The sequence below is a fragment of the Saccopteryx bilineata genome, chromosome 4 (assembly GCF_036850765.1).
Source record: "Saccopteryx bilineata isolate mSacBil1 chromosome 4, mSacBil1_pri_phased_curated, whole genome shotgun sequence".
Lineage (NCBI taxonomy): Eukaryota > Metazoa > Chordata > Mammalia > Chiroptera > Emballonuridae > Saccopteryx > Saccopteryx bilineata.
The window spans coordinates 85,107,442-85,133,220 of record NC_089493.1 but is presented as its reverse complement, the minus strand read 5'-3'; the positions used below and the strand labels follow the sequence as shown (position 1 = coordinate 85,133,220).

Sequence of the window (25,779 nt, the reverse complement as noted above, 5' to 3'; positions counted from 1 at the left end):
TATGCAACTTACAGTTGTAAAATTGAACTAAGGCCAATATACTTTTACTTACCTGAAATAAAAATTTTGCCTCACATTTAAAAATAAATATGATAATTATATATTTTTTAAAAACCCAGATAAGTAGTCTGAACTCAGAGATGATTTTTTAAATTCTTAATGCTTTAATTAACACATCCTGACAGATTAAAAAATGTTACCTTTGGATGTTTTAGGATGCCTAACAAAAATCTTCTTTTATAGACTTTAAAGATTTATCTCTGGATACAAAGTGAGAATAGTTTGTCAGACGTGATGACATAAAAAAATGTAAAATACTCTGAGGCAGGATAGTAAGAAGGCAGGAAGATTTGTTGACAGTGGAGTGGGGAAACTGAGACAGACAGCTGATTCAAACTGGCCTCATCCAGCGCCCCGACTCACCTGCCACCTTCTCCCTGGCATGACCTGCCCCTTCAGCAGTAAGCTCTTGGGGCAATACAATTCTGATCAGCATCAAATAATCGTAGGAACAAAGCCTTGGGCCTGCTGCTCACAGTGAGTTTTGGCCAAACTAGAGATAACATCTAGGCTTCAGTTGTGTTTCAGCTCCAGGTCCAGAAAAGCAGCAAGACCAGGTGAAGTGACGCCATGGCTGATGTCAGGAGCAGATGCAATGACTCATGACCCCTTACCCTAACACTGACCAATCACTAGAGACCATGACCTTGACCCTGTATGCTCCTTTTGATGAATTAGCATATTAAAAGACACACCAGAAAAGCTGAGACACCCCCCCCCTAAAATTTCTGCCATTGGAAAACAGGTAAAAACTCTTAAGACAAAGAACCCAGTACATGCTCTGTCTCTAGAGCATGCCTGCACCTTCTTTCTTAAAAAGCCTACCTTTGCTTTTTTTCTCCTAAGTTCTAAGGGTCTCCACGAGACTTGCAACCATGGAAGCAATGGGCAGCGGCAGCTTGTCCCAAGGTAACTGCCTGAACCTGTCTCCAAGGGTCATTCTTTTGCCTCTGTAACTTGTTTCCTGAGTCCACTCAGCCCAGCTGGCTCACTTCTTTTGTGACTTTCTTTCTAAAAGTTGTCCAAGGCAACTCTTCGAGCATCCCACTCGATCTTCTCTTCAAGTGTGCTTTCACTTTGTGTGCTAAATAAACTTTTTGCACGAGAGTTCTTGCTTCTGAATTCTTTCTTTGCCAAACTCGAGAACCAAGAGCCTACATTACCAACAACACCTCAATCAGTTTCAAAACAAAATTATTACATATAAGTGGATTTTAATAATGCTTAACAATTACATCAAATATGTTGTATCTAAATACTTACTGAATAATAATAAATAGTGAATCTTTTGATCTCCCTATATCAAATAAGATGCCAAATATAAGGGCTTGTTTGGTTGGGGTTTTTTTTATTTTAAATCAACTAGAAGAGTAATAAATGTAAGAGGGACTGTGGGGTAAAATCATTCAGCAGTACTTTCCAGGGTTTCTCCATCGCTCTTGAGTAAGAAGTTCGCAGAGCTTAGACCTAACTCCAGTGTCCTGCCTGTTAGTCTCTGAGGACTCACTTAGCTTCCCTAAATAGTTCATCCCCCTAAATAACATATCAGCATTTCCTAGAAAACATAAAACAATATACAAATGTATATTGATACTATTTCCTCATGTCTTTAATAAAAGGAAAGTGTCTTTACAGCTTAGTTATTTGGCCCCTTAATGATTTCAGTTTTATCTAGATTAGTAAAATAAAAAAATATTTTTCCCCATGTTTCCTGAAAGATAAAGAAGAGGCTGCAGAAGTATTCTCTAGACCTTTTTGTACCTACCACCCACTTTTGTATCTCTGTTAGTAGTAAAATTTCTAACCGCTCACCGGTTCCACAGTAATGGTGATTTATAAAGTAGGGAAGTGACTTTACTTTATAAAATTTATAAAGCAGAGTAATAGCAAGTTAAAGCATATAATAATAATAATTACTTACCAAGTACTTTATGTCGGATTTTTGCTGTTTGGCAGAATAAATCTTTATAAAACAACTTACTATAGTTAAATCTATCTTTTTATTTATTCTTTGGTTGCTCTGCTACCACCACCATGAAAGCTGGAATGCCCACTAGTGGGCGGTAGGGACCAGGTTGACTACCACTGCTCTAGACTAATTGTCCCCAGTGTCTCAAGTACTTGGATAACTTCTGTCATTTAACTTTGGATGATTGATGTACAATTGCCCAAAGAAACAGATCCCCCCACACACAAATAAAGGGTTCCAAAATTGCAAACCATTTTTTGAGTTATCTGAATGTTTTAGAATAAGTATGGAAATATTTTAAATAAAGATAAGTCAAGTTACGCTAAGCAACTTGATAATAGAAAACAAACATCGAAAAAAAGATGTGTCCTAAATCTTCTGTGACCTTTTTTGTTTCTCATATATTTTTAAAAGTATGTAAGTAGAGAATCTAAGCAAAATGAAGACCCAAAATGAGAAATTTGTTGTTATAATATATACTATATATAATGTATGATCTTGTGCTTGAGATCTTGGAAGCAGCATATAAACCTTCTAAAGGCATTTTAGTTCAGAGTCTTCAAAATATGACATGGGGACTATTAGTTCTACTAGTGACAGATTCAGTCTAGAACCAGTGTGTAAGATTGGATGAGATAAAGGAATTCTTTTTAAATGATGACTGTAGTCTATTTCTATAAAACCAATGCTTCATTCAGAAATAAGCCTAAAGGGAATTATAAATGTGTCAGGAGCTCTGGGTGGTTGATTTGTGTTGGCTATATCATGAAAATAGACAGAAGGCACAGGGGTTGCTTCCCTGTGGAAATCGTGGTGGTAAATTGCCATATGTTTCCCTGTTAGAAGCCTAGCTTATTAGATTGTGGATGTAATAACTTTACAGACTGGTCTTTTGGTCTCCTGAGGTCTTCAGTGCCTTTCTATGAAGTCCAAATAACACGGCACCCTGCTCTTCAGCCTCAAGCACAGGCTTTGGCAGAGATCAGAACTGTTGCCAGCAGTCGTTCCCAGTACTGAATTAAATGCACCTTTCCCAGAGCTGTTACTGTTCAGTAGTAGGCCTAGAAGTAGAGTTGTATTAACTGAAAAAGTTAGAAAGGAGTACCGGTATTGTAATAGTACATGCCACAAAGGTTGAGATGACAAATCAAAACCAAAAGGGAAAAGTTGCAGGCCCATTTTCCTGTAAAAATATTCTAGCAAACTTCCTGAGAGAAAAAATACAAATGTGAGAAACTGTAACTAACTTTTCTGTGACTGTGCCAGTCAACACCCATGACTTTTCTACTTGGGGAAGAATTGGAAAACTCATCAAGAAAACAAAGGCAAATAATTGAGTAAAGCACATAATAGCACTGTTTTTCAAACTATTCTGTTCATCCTATATATGCCCTTAGGCTCAAGATTTAAACCAGACCTAAACAAAATAGCTGTGTGGTGATATTCTGCGTAAGTTGTCTACTTGTCATTCATGTAGTAGTTAACAAATGCTTTTTCAATGTCTACCTTGTGTCATATACCACTGAAAGCCAAATAATGATACAGCAGCAAGAGAGTACTTTTGTGGAACATACTGTTTGTGGAGGAGGTGAACATTAAATAAAGAAACTACATATGTAATTGTGAGGTCTTTTAAAGTTAGAGTTTAACAGTGAAAATCCAGTTCATTTTGCCATTTTGCTTCTGAATTCTTTAGAATCATAAATCTTAAAAATCAAAATAAATACCATTAATTTAAATAGGACTTTTAATAGCATATATCTGCAGAGTCATAAAGAGCTCATTAAAAAATAAATCACAGACCTAGTCACTGTTCATGCAAGACATTGGACCTAATTTTAGGAATTTTGGTTATTTAATATCTAGTGTTGAATGAGAGTTTGGACTCAACCAGTTGCCATAACTAATTGCTCATGTTTTTTTCCTCTTTCCTTCAACAAACATTTCTTTAAATAGTGATAATGGATCTATATTTTGCAGAGGCCCTTTTAATAATGGAGTGGGGGGTGGGATTTTCTCTGTCTTTGACATTGAATTTTACTAGTCTGACAAGGACTTCGCTTATATCAACAACTGCACTAAAAGTAAGATCTTTTGCAAGCATGCGGTACTCACAGATTACTTCAAATATCATCTTGCATTGGCCTGTGCATGGCCTGTTTGTTCAAGCCCTAAAAATAAACCCCTGTTAATTAGCTAATGGCAGAATCAGTGGACCAGCTCTCCAACTGCAGGAACTTCAGTTAACCTCATTCAATAGCTTGTCTTATGTCACCCAGGATGACGCGGTTTGCAGCCAGGAACGCCTCTAAAAGAAGACAGTCACAAGCTTAACTAAATGTTGAAAATAACCTCTGGAACTCCTCCCACACTGACAGATTGCTTTCACCTTGGTGGACTCAGACCACAGCACCGGCCCCAATGGCTTTCATGGGCCAGCTGAGAGCCCCAGTTTGTAAAGTAAAACCTCCAGTTCAGTCTAGCTCTCTCTCTCCCTTGTCTCGCTTTAAATCAAAAAACAATCAGAAGGGAACTCACTCCTGGAAGTCCTTATCTTAATAAAATTTAACTAATGACTCCTGTTAAGTTAAATAAGGTTGCTGCATAACTCACTGAGGAAACTGTTAGCCAGTCACCTCCTGCCCGCAGACTTCGCAAAAAAATACAAATTGGAGGAACCCCATTGAGCTGGGCTGTGACTGTTTATCTACACATACTTTGTCCCAACAACTCCAGAAAGTTGAACCCTCAGTCAGATGGCTTTTTTTTTTTTTTTTTGAATGGCAGTCTTGAAATGGTGAGGGGGGAGGATTTGTTTTAATGTATACTTTTCTTTAATGTGTTTATCCCCAAATAAGTGAGCTGTAGTAGATACTTTGGCCCTGCACAAAGTAAATATTTAGCTGACAGATTCCACAGAGTAACATGGCCTGAGGTATTTGGGTTTCAAGAAAGGAGATCACCCTGGGGGGAAGGACAGGCTGTGCTCCACATGGGATTGGCAGGAGCGGGCTCTTCACTCACAGCAGCCTGGGCCCTGAAGGCCCCTGAGTCAGCCGTGCCCCCCAGCAGCCTGGGCCCTAAAGGCCCCTGAGTCAGCCGTGCCCCCCAACAACCTGGGCCCTAAAGGCCCCTGAGTCAGCCGTGCCCCCCAGCAGCCTGGGCCCTAGAGGCCCCTGAGTCAGCCGTGCCCTCCAGCAGCCTGGACCCTAAAGGCCCCTGAGTCAGCCGTGCCCCCCAGCAGCCTTGGCCCTAAAGGCCCCTGAGTCAGCCGTGCCCCCCAGCAGCCTTGACCCTAAAGGCCCCTGAGTCAGCCATGCCCCCCCCCCCCCCCCGCCAGCCCTCAGCAGCCCCTCTCACCCACTTCTCCTTCTGCAGCAGGGTCCTGGGCCAGACCTGCAAGTCTTCCTCATTCTGGCCTTTCTGCACGGCCCCCGAAGCCCCCAGACTTTTTCTCCTGGTCTGTCTAGGTGTGCACTTCCCTCCAGCTGAAGTGCATTGCCTGTCTTACCCACTCAGTGAACCCTGACCTTCTCTGGGCCCCCCGCAGGGCCTTCCTCGCAGCCCCCTTATAACATGTCTCCTCCTGAACACTACCTCCCAACCTCCTTGTCCGCCCGACTCCCGAGAGCTTGGGGCTGTGTTCACAGTTACCTCTGCACCCTTGTCAGGAAGACAGGAGGAGTCGCTCTCCCTGTTCTGTGGGGAGGAAAAAAGAGGAGATGGCTTTGCAAGTGGGCAAGAGCGCTGGACAGGGAGGCAGGAAGCTGGGTCATGCAGGCACTGCAGGTTGCTCCATCTGGTCTTAAACAAGTCACTTGACCTCTCAGGGCCGCAGTCACATCTAAATAATGTGTTTTGTGAGGATCAGATGTATTACTGTACATCTTATGAAAGTATTTTGAGAACTGAAGCATTCTGCCCATCAGCTGAAAAATAGAACCAGAGTTCACTGAAGTGTGGCCTGTCCTTTGAATGTCCTTTGTGTCCCTGCAGTTTCTCGCTCTCATACAGGATCCTTCAACTATTTTTTTAAAAAAGGAAGAACTGCCTGACTAGGCGGTGGCGCAGTGGATAGAGCGTCAGACTGGGATGCCGAGGACCCAGGTTCGAGACCCCAAGGTCTCCAGCTTGAGCGTGGGCTTATCTGGTTTGAGCAAAAAGCCCACCAGCTTGAACCCAAGGTTGCTGGCTCAAGCAAGGGGTTACTCAGTCTGCTGAAGGCCCGCAATTAAGGCACATATGGGAAGACAATCAATGAACAACTAAGGTGCCACAATGCGCAACAAAAAAAAAAACTGATTGATGATTCTCATCTCTTTGTTCCTGTCTGTCTATCCCTCTCTTTAACTCTGTCTCTGTAAAAAACAAAAACAAAAAACAATAATAATAATAAAATAAAAATAAAAATAAAATAAAAAAGGAAGAACTTTCTCTGACCTCGGTCTTCTGTTTCTTTCCGGCAGTTGTCTAATACAGCATCTTCGTTAACCCCAAGAAAACAAAGGCTTGGTCCACCTTAGAAATTGGTGCCGGCTGCTGGGCTTTCTAAACACCCGCGTGGGACTCCCCTTTGCCTTAAAGGCCAGCCTCCACGTCCCCAAAGTCTGTTTGTTCTTTTTGTTACGTTCTTTTTTGTCAGGGCAGTCACAATCAGCAACCAGCATTCTCTTCCTTAGTCAGAAGTTCCCTTCAACTTTTTTCCAGTCTTTAAATATTAGTTAAAAATGCTCGAAGTTGTTCCTTTAAAGTTCTCTATTTTGTTAAATATTAAAGTCATGTATTACAAAGATGAACTGTGAAACCAGGTGAGACTTTTCAGAATGCTCTTAGTCTCACAGGCTATGTATTTAGGATGGATGGTACAACTCAATCTAAGTAGACCCTGACCTGAAACTTATCTGTCCTGTCACCTGGGGCCTGAATGAGGGCTTTTGTTTCAAATGAAGTAATGCAGATAAAGAGCTTAGAAGTGTAGTTGGCGTATAATGAGAAGACTAGCTGCTGTTATGATTATGGTTATGCTTAGCATCAGTGGTATGGCTTCACTCAGAGAAATGGTAATCAAATACTATCTTCTGCCAGTTCTAAGATAAATATGCAGTAGAGTCAGTCAAATATTCTTTGAATCTAGGTGACTTACAACTGAAGTGGGTGAACTGCAGGGCATCACTCTTACTAGAATGTCTTGTTCAAGTTGTAATTAGATGAGAATCAAACAGAAGAATTACTCACAAAGCCCTGAACAGAAGAATGGCTCAAAACCTGAAAATGACAGATAAGATATTTTCCACCGTGTGGACGCTCAGCACAACCCAAATCTCCCCCAGGTGACCTGCTGGCATTGTCTAGAATGAAGGTCTGTTTCCTAGTGACCAGCGGTTGAACTCTGTCTGCTCACGGTGTTCAGGCTGTCTTCTGCTCCCTTCACTTCCTTCGTGGTAACTGTCCTCTGAAGTCGGCCCAGGGTGCCTTTCACTCCCTCACTAGAGTTCCCCTTATCACTTACAGTTCCCTGGCTCAGAGCTTCATGGTGGAGATCCAGCATGAACCCAGTAAAGCCTTTAAAAATAAAATCAGGAAGGATCTTTATGAGCTCAAAATTAAAGTTTTGTAACAATACAGTTAACCTTCAAAGTTCAACTTAACAATAAAATAAGAATATTGCACACTTCCATTCCTGAGCTCAATTTTCTATTTCTATTTTTTGCTCTTTTACTGTACAAGCCTCTTTTGGGGAAAGACAGGGTATAAATAAATTGAAAGCTGCACACCAACCTCTAAAAACCATCAGGTTCTCGTTTTCTTAAAGAAGCACTATTGAAAATGACGTACAGATCGTTTTGTGGAGTTTGTTATTGAAAATTAAAGCAGTGAACCTGGGATGATAGAAGCACCACAGGATGGTATTTGTGGTTCCATGAGTGCAGACCCGTGTGTCATACACAAATGCAGTTCACTTTAATAGTTTGGTATCTCTTCACTCATCTTAAACACCTTAAGGTATGTGGAAAGGGAGGAAGAAATAAAACAGATGAGCCTGCTGAGATATGGCTAGGAACAGTAGTACTTCATTTTGATTGATGTTTTTACAACCTTATCTTCTAGATAAAAGCAACTGTAAACAAAAGCCTACCTAAATTGATTGTATTTCCAGGAAGCGGGAGCCACCTGTGTGTAGCGAGGGGCTCCCAACTGCTTAGTTTTTCTTCTGCCCAGTCAGTTCTGCCCACCTGACAGTCACACCTCAGCTGCCTTGGTGTCTTTTCTAGGGAATAGCGCTTGTATTTCCTACCAAGTTGTAAACCACAGCCTCATCTTTCCTGTAATAATCTGAGAAGCATCCATTCCAAATGCAAAACCTCTGGGACTAGCTCTACAGAGCGTGTGACTTGGGCATGTTTTTAAACCTCATTTTATCACTTTTAAAAAATGACTTTACTTCCCTATGTAGTTGATAGTTATCAACAAAAGATTTTTTTTTTTCCAAATTCATGTTAGCACTCGCAGCTTTTCCCGAGGCAGTGAGTGGCTGTCTCGACAGAGGCATTTATTCCTGTGCTCATATGTCTGTGCGGCTGGTGTTTATTGGCTGATTCCTTTGTGCCACTGAACTACAAGCTGTCCTCATGGAGCTCACTTCTAGGAGTATAAGGCCCAATTAGCCATATTTTCTTCATTTTTTTTTAAGGCACCGGATGTTTGTTATTGTTTTCTGCTACCTGGTCATTTTTTCTAATAAGCTTGGTGGTTCCCATTTCTAATCCCTCCCCACTCCCTTTCTAGCATTTGTTTTCATGGGTCTGTTAAATTGGCAGGTCTGCTTTTGAGGACTGTGTTGCTTAGCCAGAGAGATTTTCCTTATTGTGAAACATTTATTGTGTATAAGAGAAAATTTTAACTACCCATTTAGAGCAAGTTGGGATCTGACATACCTGAAGCATTGTGTCACATTTGGTTAACGAAAGATTTATAGGGCAAACTTGTATCAGCCTTAATCCTTTAGTTATCTGACTTTGCCAAGGATGAAAATTCCAATAATTTTTTTTATTTTAAGCAGACTTTTATATATCTATCTAAAACCCATAAATCTCCTTGTGCCTTGAGATAAATGTCTTACTGAACTCTGAGTTACCCTGTGCTCTTTTGAGAACTGAGCCAAGGAAAAAGCCATGCCCCCTCTACCTAATAATAAAAGACTGGTAAAAAATATATATATATATATATTTTAGGACTAAGCAGTATTTATATGTTAAAATATTTTCTATTTTATAAAGCATTTCTAATTTCTAATATTCAGAAAGTTGGGAATTAAAAGTTCAGAAATAACCTCAAAATTTCTCAGAATGAGTCCTCAGTACACTAACTGATGAACCCAAAATGGACTATCGCGCTGTCCGCCCAGGCTTGGCCGACTCCATGATCGCTAGTCATTGTGGTTGTCATATCAATTATAAATTCTCTGGCATCAAACACTAAATCAACTGAAATGATGGTTTGCCTTTGGCATGTTTCCCTGGGGAAATAACTGAGAAAACATGTAATAATTCACACGACCAATTTTGTAAACTGCCCCAACTTTTGGAAGAAGGCTGGAGTATAAATTCTAGGCAGATAGATATAATCTGCACCCAAGGTCTGCCTGAAGTGTCCTATCACTCTCTGTACTTCCGTGTTTTCAAAGTCAATATGACCTTGGGTACCTTATGACTTTGAGGGTTTTGGGTTTTTTTACTGCATTTGATATTTCTTCTTCCCGACTTGGAAATGTGTACTGTCCACTCAATACAGCCTCGTTTGAAACAGAAACCAGGGCTCTTGGATAAGAGCTCACCCTTTTAACTTTACAACAAAATAACCTCAGGGGGCTTCTCATCCCATTGTCCCTCTATTCTCTTGGGACCTCTTCATCCCACACTTTATTTGCCTCTCAAAAAATGAACATAAACTGGAGCAAGTTAAGAGGGCCCTTATATGAATAAAGGCAACCTAGCTGAGAACTCACCTTGTCTAGGAAGACTCCGAGAATATCATGTCATTGCTCTAATTTTTCTTTTGCTGTGAACCTTTTGTTTGTTCAGTTAATGACTTATATTTCACACTTAAAATGTGAGTTGGTTTGTTCCTAGTTATTAAACTTAGAGCTTTACGCGGTTTCAGGAGAAGAGGAGCCTTCCATCTGTGGCTTGCACTGTCCGCAGGAGGGCTGTGCCCACTCGCTCTGGCGTGCATTCTTCCCAGGCGAGTGCGGCAGGACCGCCCACTGCCCGCCGTCAGCGTCTCTCCAAGAAAACAGACATTAAACACAACAGATTAAATCGCTTCTGCCTTTGTTTTCTCTTTCACCTATCTCAGGTTTTCTCTTCTGAGGAGAGATTTACAATAGACTAGAAAGACTGTAAGCATCTAAGGCTAACCAATACAAGACAGAGTAAAGTAAAAATAAAGCACTTTTCCAGGCAATTTAATGTAGACACAAGAACGCCAAGTTACATAAACACCAAGGAGAATTTCAGATGGTTGCAGTTGTGTATTTATATACATTTTAAACTCTCTTTAAAATAATGTATTTTCACTTGTTTTCTATGTGGCATTACAAGCCTGAGGTGAATCAGTAATTATAATATGTTTTTCATTTTTTTTATTTTCAAAATTACATACAGTGAGTTGATGTTATAAAAAGAGTTGCATTGGTAATAATGAAGATCTACGAACTGAGTGAGAATACTCATGACTGGGGTTCTCTTTCTTGAGTAGTTTCAATTTGCAAACACAGACCCACCAAGCAAAAAAGCAAATAAAACAACCAAGTTATACTTTTATTTCATCTGTAAATACTACAAAATAAAAGGACTATTTGCACTGTATATTAAATTGACCATAGTGCCAGAACCTTGCAATGCTGTGTTGCATGATCACTCATCTATTATCAATGTACACGTATTTATACACAGGCATAAATACACACATACTCTGCATATAAACACACGCAAGCATACTTCACTGGGACTGAAAAGTTATTTACAACTCTGTCTGCTGATACATACAACAGTGATTAACAAGTGCATAACCAATCTACAGCACACAGATTAAAACTAAATAAACAGTGTAAGAGTTTATTTTAAAACAATTACAAGATGTTTTATATTTCTCCTTCGCCCTGAACTATGTGTTTGAGAATGCATTCTTCATAAAAACCACATGCAAGTCTTTGATGGTGGAACAATTGGCTTCCAACAGCCACATGTCTGTACTCATCCCCAGAAGATACCCCGGACCGCACACAGCAACTCAAAATGAGAAAGAAAAAGAACACACACACACACACACACACACACACACACACTATTCCTGTTTTGGAAAAGAAGTTTTCTGTTTGCCTATGATTTTGAGATAATTGGAATTAGAAACAAAGATTTGAATCTCTAAAACTATTTTATTGTTTGATATAGACCCTCCTGAACAAGAATCTTGACTAAAATCATCAAATCATCCAACAGTCCACTTGTCATTTCAATTGAAAATTGTTCCGTTGATTTGATCCAGATTAATACTGTAGAACCCTAGTATATTGAGAACCCTTTTTTATGTAAACACAGTAATTCAGCTAATTGAGAAGTAGTATATCACTTTCCTAAGTTTCCTTTATTCTCTGTGGAGAACTCAATTGTGTAATAGTATATGAATCCCACGACCCTTCACTCTCATATTATGCTACCAAAAGAGATATAAAATCTAGTGATTTTTAAAAATATATAGTGATTTTCTCATAGAGCTGAAAATACAGATAAATCAAATTAATGCCACTAACATAAGATATATCTATAGAGTATTTTAGGAGCAAAAACGGACCTTTGGATTCATTGTATAGTAACCCTGTTTAGCAAATCAGAACCTTCTTTTCTGGTTCTACCTGACACACTCACTTAGATCCATTGCTTCCTTCAGTTCCGTCCTAACTTCTTCCACCTGTTGGTTTCCATTAATGTGAACAGGCTGAGGCCACGTCTGGACTCACTCCCCTTTCCTCATGTTCAGATTCTATCCCTAACTTTTGAATCCTCTCATAGTGGGAAACTTTCTCTTCTTCAGACTTCATGCAGTGATTCTATAATTCTCCATTCTTTTACCTGAATTATAAATTGCTTTGCCATATACCTCCTAAGCATGGCAACACTTAAATCAAAATGAGTGTCTAGATAAACTATTTAGTGTAAAACTACTGACTTTGTACCTGAAAATGATTCCCTGTAGACGGGTGGATCCCAACTCAGACCCTGGGCTATCTATTAGTCACCGCCTGCCTGCTGGGTCCCTGCTCTTCTCTCTTTTCCAGGTGTTGTAAATATGTCTCAAAGTTGAATGACTGTTCTAAATTGCTGGTAAATACAAGGCATAATGACAGACAGTATAGTGTATGGTTCCAAGTACAAGCCATAGTTCCAGACTGCGTGGGTTCAAAGCCAGGCCCCTTTTGTGCCTCAGTTTTCATCTGTAAATGAGAATGATCATGGCACCCCCTGCCCCTACCACATAGGGTACTTGCAACTTTCAAATTAGTCTGTACATGTAAAAGTGCTTGGATCATTGCTTGTCACATAATAATTATGCAGTAAATGTTAGTTACCTCTTTCTTATTGGTTATTGAAATAATTTACTGCTCACAAAACTTAGGGGATATTTTATTGCTTCATATTCATTTTGAATATCCCCTAATTTTTGTGAGCAGTATATATGTTTAGACAGCATCTTTATAGGCATAATGACTGGCCAAGGGTCTTCTGAAATCTGTTGACATATAGAAACTAAATGGGCCTCAGAAAACCACCAGTGAGTTGGTTATTGGGGCTAATGTAGCAAAATGATATTAAACATTGTGCTTAGAAATCTCCACGTTCCTGCATCTACCTTTCATTTTAGCACTTACTGAAGGAGGTGGCTCAAGACAAGTTAAGTGAAAATATCATCCAAATAATTCCTCTTACAGGATAGTGTAGAGCAGTGGTCCCCAACCTTTTTTGGGCCATGGACCGGTTTATGTCAGAAAATATTTTCACGGACCAGCCTTTAGGGTGGGATGGATAAATGTATCATGTGACCGAGACAAGCATCAAGAGTGAGTCTTAGACGGATATAACAGAGGGAATCTGGTCATTTTTTAAAAATAAAACATCATTCAGACTTAAATATAAATAAAACAGAAATAGTGTAAGTTATTTTCTTTCTCTGCGGACCAGTACCAAATGGCCCATGGACCGGTACCGGTCCGTGGCCCGGGGGTTGGGGACCACTGGTGTAGAGATGTGGCAAGGGGGCGTATTTTTTTTTTTACAGTTAAGAAAGAAAAGGGAAGTCCTCCTTGAATTTGAAGGGCACAAATGTTCTATCTGTACCTCTGAGTTTCTGAGAGTTACAGAAAACCTTGCACTGAAGACACTATGTCTAACGTATATCACATTCTGTCCAACATTTACAATCTGATATCCTCAAAGACAAACAGAAGATAGTTACATTTTTCTGGAAAAGGAAGAATTTACTCACCGAAGTACCATTTTTAAAGCACTCTTGGTGACAATCTTAAAAATATATTGCAGATTTCACTGCCTTTCTTAACTGAACAAAATGAAATCAGCATCTGTTTTTCCCAGACTGTCCTCAGCACCAGTTGAGATTGACAGAGTCTATTAGCCCAACACCAAACAGCCTTGGATTGCCACATCAGGGATTTCTTAATGTCTCCTCCCTGGTTGTCAGCAATCTTTAATTGGCAGTGTTCTGCCTGACACCAGGCTCCCACACCCTGTCTTCACCTCCTTCAAAATTGCAACTTCAGAAGCCCAGTAACCAAACTTAATAACAGAACCGCAGCACTGGAGGAGACGTTCAGGATTCTTTGTTTTGTACATGATTTCTTTACATATTTAGGTAACCCTAGTGCCCTATACAGGCAGCAGGGAGGGGTATTGGTGTATAGTCTAAGTTAGGAGCCAAGACGTTCTGTTAGTGTAAAAGCATGGACTTGCTTCATAACTGGTTGGTTTGCCTGGGTGAAGAGTTGCTACTTATTAATAATCTCATTCAGTAACCCCTTCTGCTATAGAATTTGGGGTGCAACTATAACTGAAAAAAAGGCCAATCTATAGCCAACAGGACTCTTCATACTACATATGTGAAGAATGGTATTTGATTACTCAGTCTGCAGTATATATATTAGTTATCTATTGCCATGAAACAAATTTCCCCAAAACTGAATGAATTAAATTACACACATTTGTCATCTTTGAGTCAGGCACATAGCTTAGCTGGATCCTCTTTTCCACTGTGTCTCACGGGCTGCATTCAAGATACTAGCCCAGGGTTTATGGTCTCATCTGAAGGTTTGACTAAGGAAAGTTCCACTCAAGCTCACTTGATTGTTGGCAGGAATCAGTTCTTCAGGAGCTGAAGGACACTCACTGGCTGTTGAGCACAGGACACCCTCAGTTTCTTGTCCTGTGGGATTCTCCCAAATGTCAGTTTGCTTCATCAATCTCTGCAAGCCAAGAAGGCAAACACGTGTCTGATAGCAAGAAGGAAGTCACAGCCATTTGTAACCTTATCACAAAAGTGCCAACCCATCACTTTTGCTATATTGTTTCTATTATGGGAAAGTCACTAGATCCAACCCACACTCAACGAGAGGATATTCACCAAGGGCATGAGTACCAAGAGGAAGGGATCATCTTAGAAGTCAGCCCCCTACAATATCTCTCTGCAACTCTTAGTTGCAACTCAGAGAAAACTCCAGCACCACCACATCTTCTTTCATTACTACGTTTGCTCAATTTAGTTTGATGCTTCTTTTCTGAAGCTCTCTTCCTAGGGATAGCAGTGGTGACCCGGTGACCCTGCTCTCAATAGAGCGATCTCTAAATGGGACCTGGTGCAGTAACAGGTCTTTTTCCTCCTAGCTCATTGTTTACTGTGAAGATGAACATATGTGTAGGGACAGGTTAGTTACACATTTGCTAAGTATTTTCACGGGTAAAATCTTTAATATTACCCGTATCATAGAATCTCCTTCATGTATGTTCTTCACCTGTATATAACACATTCATCTAGAAAAGGAAATCCAACCAGTTATAAAAGTATGCCCTAATCCAGCCAAATTTGAAAATCTTTAAAACAAACAAAAAGAATTTTTGCTACCCCCACCATATGATTAGAGCTGTGCTTTTAGATTCCATCAACTTAGAAAATACATACTGACTGAAAGCTATGGTAAATCCTATTTTATTATCTGCATTTCTAAAAGAGGACAAGATAAATGTGTGTGTATTTTTTCTGAGGATAGTGTTTAGTGTGCATAGGAATGTCCTGCAGTCTCCTCACAGCCACTCAGGGGTCTCTGGCCCAGATTTGGGAGCCACTGAGTTAGATCTCAAGACAAAGGCCAAGAACTCAAGTGCCCACAGGCAGCAGGTGGGCAACATAAATGAGCAGAGTAAGAAAGACATACTGTGTTCTCTTCATTTCTTTCTTGAAACATGAAAGCCTCTGATGTTACCTTTGCTTTCCCAAATCTGATAGAGATGAGTGTGAAGAAGTAGAGCCCTACAATTAAAGAAAATCTATAGTGCAGGCATGATGATGAATGGCACCGGGCACTGAGCCTCCGCCTTGGGAAGTAACCGAGAATGGTGGAGACTGTGGCAAACCAGAGAACAGGCCGTGTCTAAAGGGGATAGCCATTATCAGCTCCAGCTGGTTGCTGCCTTACCGAGTCCTTTCTCAAGAGAAGTTAAAATAGGTAAATATGCAGGATTTTATGTAAAAACTCCCAATTTTTATGTGTTGGCTTAATTTTTTTTTAATAGATAAAAGCCCAGCCTTGACTTCATAGATACAGTCCCAGAAATGTCACTAACTTGCAAGGCAGCTTACCCCAACAGAGTCACAGTATAGCCAAGATAAAGTGTGGAACAGAGAGATGATCCCTGGGAGACAGATGTGCACAAAGCCACAAAAGGGTACCCAGCTTTTGTGCCACAGTCTCTTGTTTCATGTTTCTAACTGCCCTGGATTGAAAGGAAACACATTACTAACACATTTATAAGGCTGTCATTATTTATACAGAACTTCATCTTTCATACCCTCCAGGTCTGTCGTGCCTCTTGACTTTCACCTCCCATTTTTTTCAAAAGGTATTTGTTGTTTTTGCTAATTTGGTGGTATTTTATTTGCAGGCAAAATTACTTGTTCAAAAGTCACTCACATTCCAGTGTCTGTGCCACAGAAGTTTGTAAAATCCATTTGGAGTCTTTGATCTTATTACTTGACCATGAGTATGGTAACATTAAAGTTATAGTCAGCCTAGAAATATGTTTACAGAATCAATTCAGATATCCATATACATCCCATTACTGCGTGTCCCCGGGCAGGTAGGGAGGGCTGCAGTCCCAGTAGCAGACCAACCCTCTGCTTTGCACATTCCCTCAGACCCAGGGATTCTGTTTTCTTTTAAACAGCGTTAACAGTCTCTTTGATTTTTATTGGTCACAAAGGTTATGTTTACCTTCCCAGCGATCTCATTCTTGTCCAGTAGTGCCACAGTAAATGGGACTAGGCATCAAAAAAGGTGAAATCACTCAACTGGCAAGCATGTACTTGACCTACGTAAAAACTTCAAAGGTCCTGTTTTCTCTCTGTTTTACACCTTTTCAGAAGAAAACACTAGGGTTGGCTTACTTGGTTATTCGAATTTTCAAGCACAGTGTTCCCTTCTGTTAGTTCAGGTAACCAAGGAATTATATCGAGTTTCTTACTGTGGCCACCCTCTCCATAAATGGCTCAGTCGCGGGAAGGTTATCCTGCCAGCCTCTGATAATCTCTGGGTGCTGAGCTGGACGGAGCTCAGAAAGGCGCTCAAGCAGGTATCGGGAATAAGGCCAGATCTTGTTCTGTCATTAAATTTTCAAACTTGTCACCCTTTAAAGTTCCTATTCTTCTTATTACTCGAAGGCCACATAATTTGAAAGCCTCCATCTACCAGTCTTCATTTACAAAGGGAGGTTGCCTTTCCTCATCTTTAATTAATTAAGCACATATTTTCAATCAGAGCTTCTGAGCCACGTGAGAGAGATGATAGCACCTAAGTTAATATAATTCCATCCAAAAGCTAAGAAACAAACATTTAGATCCATGGTAGAGCCTCATTATGAGTCACTAGTCATACCTACTGATAATAATTCACAGACCCATGTGACTACCTTCAGGGGATCCCAGTGGTGAACCACTACCTGAAATGTTCAGATTCACAATATTGCAGAAACCTTTTGGAGTTTCAGATTTCGTCTGTTGCCTCACAAGTGAAACGAGTCCATTTTCTTGGTCATTGAGGTGTTCCCCAGCCTGGCTTTTCTGCCTAGAAAATACCATTTTCGTAAAGAGCTGTCGTGCTGCGTGTCCTCTGGCTTATGATTTAGCTGCTCAGCAATGGTACAAGCTGCTCTTTCTCTCAGTGCTGGGAATATGTGTTTTTGTTTTATTAAATCTTTAAAACACTGGGCTTGTTGTTTATGACCCCCATATATTTCTTTGTTCTTTTCCATGACTGTTTGGATCACATATTTTTTCTCCCTTTGTAAAAATATCAGTGCCTCCCTAAAGAACATCATGGTTTCCAGAAATGGCTGCAGAATACAATAGAGGAGTGTGTTGAGCTTGATGTTAGGTCTGTCGAAGTTGTCGCTCAGGGCTGCTTTGTTGATAGGAAGGTTTCAGACATCTCAGATCCAGTCCTGAGAATCGCAGAGCTTTCTGCTCTTCCCAGACTTGTTTTGACAGATCTGAGATCATTCAATAACAATCACAGAGCTTTTTGGAAAATAAAGACACCAAATAGTCTGTGTTCCAGTTGCAGACAAATGTTTGTGATTACAAGTCACTAAGCAACCCTCAGTTACATAGAAGTGATCTCTCACGCAGGTGTGAGCCTCACCTTGTGTGTGCTTAAGGGCTGCAGCCCACAAACCGCATGCCAGAGTGGTCTGATTCTTCTGGCCTCAAAGGAGACTTCCTTGGAGATCCTGAGGAAGAAAAGAGCATCTGCAGCCAGCCCTGAATTTGAGGAAATGTCACAGGGCCTGGTGCACCAAGGCATCTCATCCATGCATAGCTCCTGAGTCCCCTGGGACAAGTTCAGCTGGAGAGTTGACATCTCATGCTTCTGCCCTTGCATGGAGGGGACACAAAAAGTTTTAATGACTCTTGCATCCAACTCAACTACTTTACTGATGTGAATCCCCAAATAAACCAGTCCATGACATCCAGCTGAACTTGTCCCTGTGCATACAGTGTCTCACAGCCCATCCTGTCCTGTTAGTTTTGGCGAGTGTGCCACAGCGTATAATAAATCATGGAAGGAAAAAGCTTTCTGGCCTAGCACGGCTCAGCCTGCTGTAATGTCAGAATACAGAAAGCAGTTCTGTTTTTAGACATCCTTTTACTAACCCAGCATTCATAATTTATGATTTCACTGTAAAATTCCTGCAACACAACACCAAAAGTAGTGCTGCCCTTTAATTAAGTACTCTCTGTAGGAAAAACGTGAAACTGATGTGCAAAACATCTCTGTGTGCATGGTGATTGATAGTGATTACATCTCTATGAACCCAGCCTGGAGGTCTCGACTTCCTGATGGGTAAAGTAGTCTATAGGGCGACTTCCTGAGTCTGCGGCTAACTGACTTTGGGGTAATTCGGAAGCACAGTTTAGAAAGATTGAGGTTTTAAGCCTGCATGTGTCTATACTTTCTCACAAGCCCATGTGCCTTATTCCTCATTTTTGTGATAAGAACCTACGACTAAATATCATGTCGTGTTTGCACTTGGAGAGCTGGCAGCACAGAGAATGAGGGGTCAGAGAGAAGGTCTCTATGAGGGATCCCCATTGTCCTGTGGATTTTTTTAAAGACTGAAAGGAAGGATGAGAGAAGGGACTTTTGACCCTATTAATGCAGGAATAATAGAACATTATAGCCAGAAGAGGACCTTGAGCTGTTCCATTTTTTTAATTCTTTCTTTTTTTTTTAATTATTATATTTTGTCAGTTAAAAATAGCTAAATTTGGTTTTTTAGAATACCGCTAAGTGTTGGGAGACTGAACTCCCATGCTGGTGCTCCCAGCTCCTCACTGCTTCAGCTCCCGGTTTACCCTCTTTTCAGCAAAGTGGTCACATCAGCCCAGTTCACGGCATCTTACTGAAAGGTAACTGGAGTAGTGCATACTTCAGCTTCCTTGAAAGAAAGGTAATAAATTTGCCCCAGGTGGTAATACTTGTATTAAGTAATTGTCTTTAGTGTAAGTTCAGCTACTTTCAGTCATAATTACAGCAACCAAAATAAAAACATTGTGCACGAACTATCTTTTAATCATCGGTACTTCGAAGATTACTTTTTTGGGGAATCATGTTGCTACTGGACGTGTATATTATTTTCTCGTGTTTTTGCAGATTTGGGCCGGGCCTGGTCATCTATTGGTACGGATTTATCCAGGAGCTGGACTGCAACCGGGACAGAGGCATCCTGCTCAAAGCCACTTTCCCCACGGACATCATCACCTTGTGCCACAGCACAGCTTCACCCTGACGGGCTGGAACAGACGCTGGGGGAAAGAGGCGAATCCGGAAGTAATTTTACTTTCCTGCAGCGTCAACTCCTGGCAACATCTGCCCTGAACTCCAGCTGAACTCTGGCTGCCCGTGGTCACACCACTACCTCTTCAGACAAACATATCAAGAGTTTCTGTTTTCCTTCATCCCTTGCTGATGTGAACAGCCAAGAACTACAGACACAACCCACTCATTATCAGCATTTCTGTCTCTGTCAAACAGTTAGTTTATAGATAGTCATAATCTTTCTTCCTTCCGGATGGTTTCTCCTTGAGTACTGAACAAAAGAAAAAATGTGGAGGCTGAAAGGTGTGATTTTTCAGTTTTCCTCCCAGTTACCGAATCACCCTCTTATTTTTCCCCTAAGACTCCATTCATTCTCTCTCCTTGCCCCTCTTTCCTCATCAGACACCCAGTGTTGCATCACCGCCATGGAATAATCTAGCACAGTGCTAGCAAGGTTGAAGACTCGAAGTCTGAAATTAAATTCCGCCCTCACCTGCAGGGCTGCAGGAGACCACCGGGAGCCTGGCTGGTGCTGGTTTTATCCAGCCCTTACGGCTTCCTGACTCCCGTGGCATTAAGCCAAGCTGAAAAATATTCTTGATGAGAATTTCCTCTTTTTATAATACTTATTTGAACACCAAACATTTTTCATTCCTCTAATTTGAACGTATTAGTTACATTGTGTCTGGAAAGCACACTCTCCTTGGATTGGGGGCCACACGGGATGGAACTGAAGCACAGTGCAGGCTTTGACAAGAGTTTCTTTTTAAACATGGTTAGTTGTCAATATGTATGATAGTGTTTTTACGAGTGAAGTTTTTTAAAAGTTCATTCGGTACACTGCTTTCTATCTGCAATTTTATACCACATAGTTATAAAACATTCAGATAATTTAGGAATTAGATATGTTCGACTTTGAATGAATGAAGTGTACTACAAATAAACCTAAGGTTATTTTCAATAAGCAAAATAAAGGAGAGCTCGTATTTGTTCACTTTATTCACTTTTCATGCTTCAAATTAAAGTTCAGTCTAAAGCGAAACATTAATAAACTCATTCTAAACCTATCTTTTGGGAAGTTAAGATTAATGTATGCCCAGAAATGTATTTTGCCCCCATGTAAACAAAACAATCTTTTATAACAGTGAATTGGTGAGTTTGGAAATTGTAATAAAAATGTAAGTTTTTACAAACATGTTCACGTTATCTGCATTGCTTGGTTCTTTCAAAAAACTCACTATACCATTAGTCTTATGTTCATTTTGTACTGGAGAGGATTTCCATGTCTGCCTCCCGCTTTTCCTTTTGAAGGACACAAACACATCGGGCCCAACATGCAGCTTTTAACTCTGCGTTAAACAGAAGGGAAAGAGAAAGACCACAAAATGGTGAGGAGCTATCAGGCCAACTTCTCTTTCACTGTAAAATGCATTATGCAGGTTTGGTAAGTGAAATGGAATGAGTTGAAACCAGTGCATCACTGCTGTTGTCTTGATACAAAAAAACACACATGCACACACACATATATATCATATATGTACACACATACCTTAAACACACGTATCTTAAACAAAACTTGTTAAAAAGCATTTTTCATAGCATACTCTAAATTGATTTTTTTTCTTTAGGAATAAATTACATTTATCTGCACTGGTGTTGAAAACCCTGTCAAGGATTTGTTTGTTTTACATTAAATAAATTTATGATGAGGGGGCACAAATAAATTAAAAAATAAGAGGTACTTGCATTTTGTATTCATTCTTCTGCCCGGTGCCCTGACATGATGTGTTTGGAGAAGGTACTGGTGTTCTCCTGCCAATGTCACACCTCCTCTTTATGAATAAGGGTTTAAAATCTTCATCTTTTTTATTTTTAATGTTTATTTATTGATTTTAGTGAGAGAGGAAAAGAGAGAGATAGAGAGAGAAACATCAGTCTGTTTGTTCCTTTTTTGTTCTCTGACCGGGGATTGAACCAGCAACCTCTGCACTTTGGAACCAAGCTCCAACCGAGCTCCAGCCAACCAAGCTAGCTGGCCAGGGCTAAAATCTGACTCTTAAAAGTGGGAAAGAAACCAGCAGTAACCTGTGCATACTATGATAAAGTTACAAGGTATTCAAAATTAAGCTTTTTCCCACATAGACCTTCTGTGATTATTGAAACTTACTTCTCAGTGGGAGCCTGGTGCGGGGAAGGAGTAATATTCCCAAATTGGAAACTTAAAGCTTGTTCTTATTCTTTATGTTAGAAATATCTGTCTGAGCTATATCTCTGTGTGTTATTTAATTGTTTTTTGTTTGTTTTTTTAGTTTAGACAATATAAACATCAACCCTGGAAAGTAGACACGGGATGTCAACTCCATTTTTTTTTATTGCCGTCGTCATTAGAACATTAACTTTAAAGCCAGATCTTGTTTTATGGAGCTCTCTGCAAACTGTGCTAATGAATTATACCAACCCAGAAAGCAGGCGTGCATGTGGAACGTAAAACTAAATGATGTTCTCTCTGGCGTACAGAGACTTGCCAAGCATCTGCTCGCACAAGTGAGAGCCCCTGTTTGAAGTAAGGCTGGGGGTCAGCTCAGAGCAAAGCTGATCCAGCACTGACATTTAAGGTGACTGCGTAGACTCCTTCCCCAATCTCAAACAACCCCCCAAAAGACTAATGAGAATGTGTAAATGTGTTTTTTCTTTTGCCTTCTAGTGAAGGATATGTTGACTCTTCTAAAGACTCCTAAAATCGTGTAAAAAAGGAAAGGCTCAGGGTCTAAAGGAGAAAGCTGGCTCTTCTGGAGCAATAATTTTCTTTTAACCATAGGTTTGGGTACCTGCTCATGATCACCAAAGCTTGGTTCCACCTTGGAAAAGAGGACACGCTGTTGTTCTGGGGACGGGGGCAGCATTAACTCATTGAAGCCACCAGGGGATCTGCTGTGCCCTGGATGAGGTAATCCACTAAGTGGTCCCTAGTGGGCCACACTAATTAATGCGCAGCTCCCAAGTGAACAGTTAATTCACTCACGGAGAAGCTATACCCACTGTTTTCTTTTCTCTCTGGAACCAAGGTACCTTAGATGTCAGCTACTTATATCCTGCTTCCTCTACAGCCCTGGTGTGTCGGTGGAATTCAGTCTTTACAGCTTTGGGCCCCTCACTCCCCACTTCTTCCCGGCCACCTTCCCCTACACTAGCCTTTGCCAGTTTCTTCCCACGTGGACATGCATGCTGCACTTTGTCACTAAGCCTTGGCTCTTCTCTCTAGGAAATGATCCCAGGACAAATATTCATCCCATCTCAGTCCTGATCCATATGTCTTTGGAGTGGAGGTTGGGAGTAGGGAGCAACTGATCTAATTAATCTCCTTGGGCATAAGCACGCCAAAGCGTCCTGCACGTGCCGGACTATGCATTCAAGGGTGTGTGTGGCACCCGGGAGATCATAAAACTTTCAACGATTAAGATCATAAGCTTTTACAGGGTCAACAATGGTAGGAGTTTTAGGCCATCAGGAAATGTTTTGGCAAAAGGAGCCAAAAGAACATGGGAGGGTCACAGCTTCTTTCGGCCAGCGTGGTGGCGTTCAGCTGATTAAAATGACGAATTAATGTAGTCAAGCTCCTCTCTGATTTAGCTAGAGAAGCAGTCCTCGCGGGTCGTCTGGGAGGAGCTTGCGTTTTTCCTGTGTTCTGATGGGAGCAAGTGGCCCGGCGGCCTCACTCTCTTGTGGAGGACTGGAGGAGAAAACCTCCGCAGGGCCGTTCTCAGTAAAGGTGAAAGAACACAGCCAGATTAACTGGAGAGGAAACCGAAAGGTAAACGGACAGTTTGCCCGCAGCGTCGCCATCCCCGGGCAGCGTTGCTCCGAACCTGTCTGAAGAGTCTTGGGCTAGAAAGGGTCACAGGCCACCATTTGGATCCCCTCCTCGTATTACCCAAAACTAACCTGGTCTGAACCTGTCTGATTCAGAACATGCCCGGATTCCAAAGATTAAACGAGGAAGATGGAATTATGAATTAAATAATCACCAGAACAGCTCGGGTTCCCCTTGTGTTTCTCACTTTCCTGCTATTGTCTTGAGTGTGGCTCCAGACAAAGGGCTGCTTAGGTCAAGCACTATAAATTACAGTTTCATACAATAGTAATCCACTAAAATGATTTCAAAGCTTGATCAAAGTACTTCAAAAAGACTTTTAAAACTTTTCCACAGTGCAAGCACGGGGAGGGGACATGCTCATTTGATGCCTTAATTTGTTTCAGTCAGTATAGCAAAGTTCGATCTTGGCGTCATACCTACTTTATATAAAGTCCAACTCATTAAATCCAACTTGTCTTATTGTTTCATGTCTAAGCAAAGGGGATTTATGTTTCCATCTAGTTAATTGAAACAACTAAACATTTGGAGTCACTTATAAGAGAAAGATACCACTTTAAGTAAATTTGACTATGTTTAATTGTGATACTCAAGGTCTTTAAGACTAATTCCCTATGCTTAGAATAAAACGGGTATTCGTGGATTTATGTGGCATTTTAATAATAATCATGGCAACAGATGTAGTTAGTTTTTTGTTCCTTTTCCCTCATCACTTGGATTTATCTGGAGCTGTCTCATATCACAGGCAAGGATGGTGGGAAATACCCTGGTGATCGCAAAGCTAAGCAAGTTCTAGGCCTAACCACATATAAAGATAGTGTGAGGCTGTTGCAACAAATTTCAGGCTCAGCAAAAACCCACAGTACAGTGACAGGGTGATTTTTATTTTTTAAAAGGAAGGTCATTTTGACATGCTGACATGAAATATAACCAAGTCAATTAAGTAATAACAATTGAAGTTCAGAGTTTAATTGAGGTCTGAATATGTAACCAATGACCATTAACCTAAAGCAGTCATGAATTCCCTTGGAAACCGCCTTGGTTAAAAGCATTTCTAGAATACCTTGCATTTCTTTTTTCATTTTTGTCATTTTTATATTCAACACAGATACATTCAGAAATAAGTCCATGCATATAGTAGACTTTCTAATTCATTTTATTTCTATTTTAATTTAATTCAAATATATTTTATAGGGCAAATCAAAACTTAGATAATCAAAACCACCTCAGCAGGCAACCATAGTTTTATAAGTCCACCGAAAGATGTAAGCGCCCTTTATTTGATTGCAACACATTTATCTCAATTGTTGACTTATTTCTTTCTGTAGTTGTTTAATGGCATGATCTCTGGCTAGATTGTAAGCTCCACAGAGTAGCAACTATATTTATCTTGTTCACTGCTCTACTCCCCACTAGCTAACAGAGTTCCTGGCACAGAGCAGGTGTTCAATAAATGTTGAATGAACAAATGAGTGACTGTTATATTAAATATGTTCTCACTCACTTGCATAAAAGAAATAATTGGAAACTTTTGACTATTATTTTCTTCAGCTGAAAATTAGATGTATTTGCTGGAATCAGAGTAAAGCATCATATATGTTGATGGTAATTAAAGAATTAATTACTGTACAAACCTACAAAATCTCAAATAAAGCAAATTTATCAACCGGATTATTTTAGAATGCATAATCCAGTTTGAAGGAGAATTCATCTAACCTCTTTGCATTTGTTTTAAAGTTACCCTTAGAACATGGTTGTTTATCTAATGTATTATTAAATAATCTAAATCTAGAACATTTAAAAATCTTATCTTTGTTTCTCTTGTTTAAAAGGACAACATAAGGCTTATTTTTATATTTACATTTTGATTTCAGAAAGAATTTTCCTTAAAATCAAATCAGGGCCCCAAATCAAATGTGTTTTAAACCTGAATTCTGGGATAGTCAGTGGTGTTATTTGACTAACTGCAAATGGTACTTTTTCGTGCTCACTTGTACAATGCTTAGTTGATGGCAAAGTGCTTCCTAGCCCTAGAAGTGGCTGGCTGGCTCGCTCGGGACAGAAGGGTTTTTGGTCATTTGCCAATGGGATCTGACTTCGGAGACACTGTCCGTGAACTGCTCAAAGGGCACGGCCCTGTTAGTCATTAATTCAGAGTATATTATCATTTGAAAGCCAAAGGCATTTGGCATGTTTCCTCATATTTTGGAAACTTTTAACAGA

The 25,779-nt window shown here is 40.3% G+C and overlaps 1 protein-coding gene across 3 annotated transcripts in view; it reads left to right on the top strand.

The window, feature by feature from the left end:
* The window catches only part of CDIN1 (CDAN1 interacting nuclease 1), a 234,575-nt gene extending 213,667 nt beyond the window's left edge, over window positions 1-20,908 (top strand). For 2 of the 3 annotated variants that reach the window (XM_066277188.1, XM_066277184.1), the window contains one exon: window positions 19,521-20,908. In XM_066277188.1, the coding sequence (XP_066133285.1) occupies window positions 19,521-19,656 (136 nt within the window). In that variant the 3' untranslated portion in view covers window positions 19,657-20,908. Of the gene's footprint in view, window positions 1-19,146; window positions 19,318-19,520 lie in introns of all 3 variants that reach the window. The other variant, XM_066277186.1, reaches the window with a different exon arrangement.
* The last annotated feature ends 4,871 nt before the right edge of the window (window positions 20,909-25,779 follow it).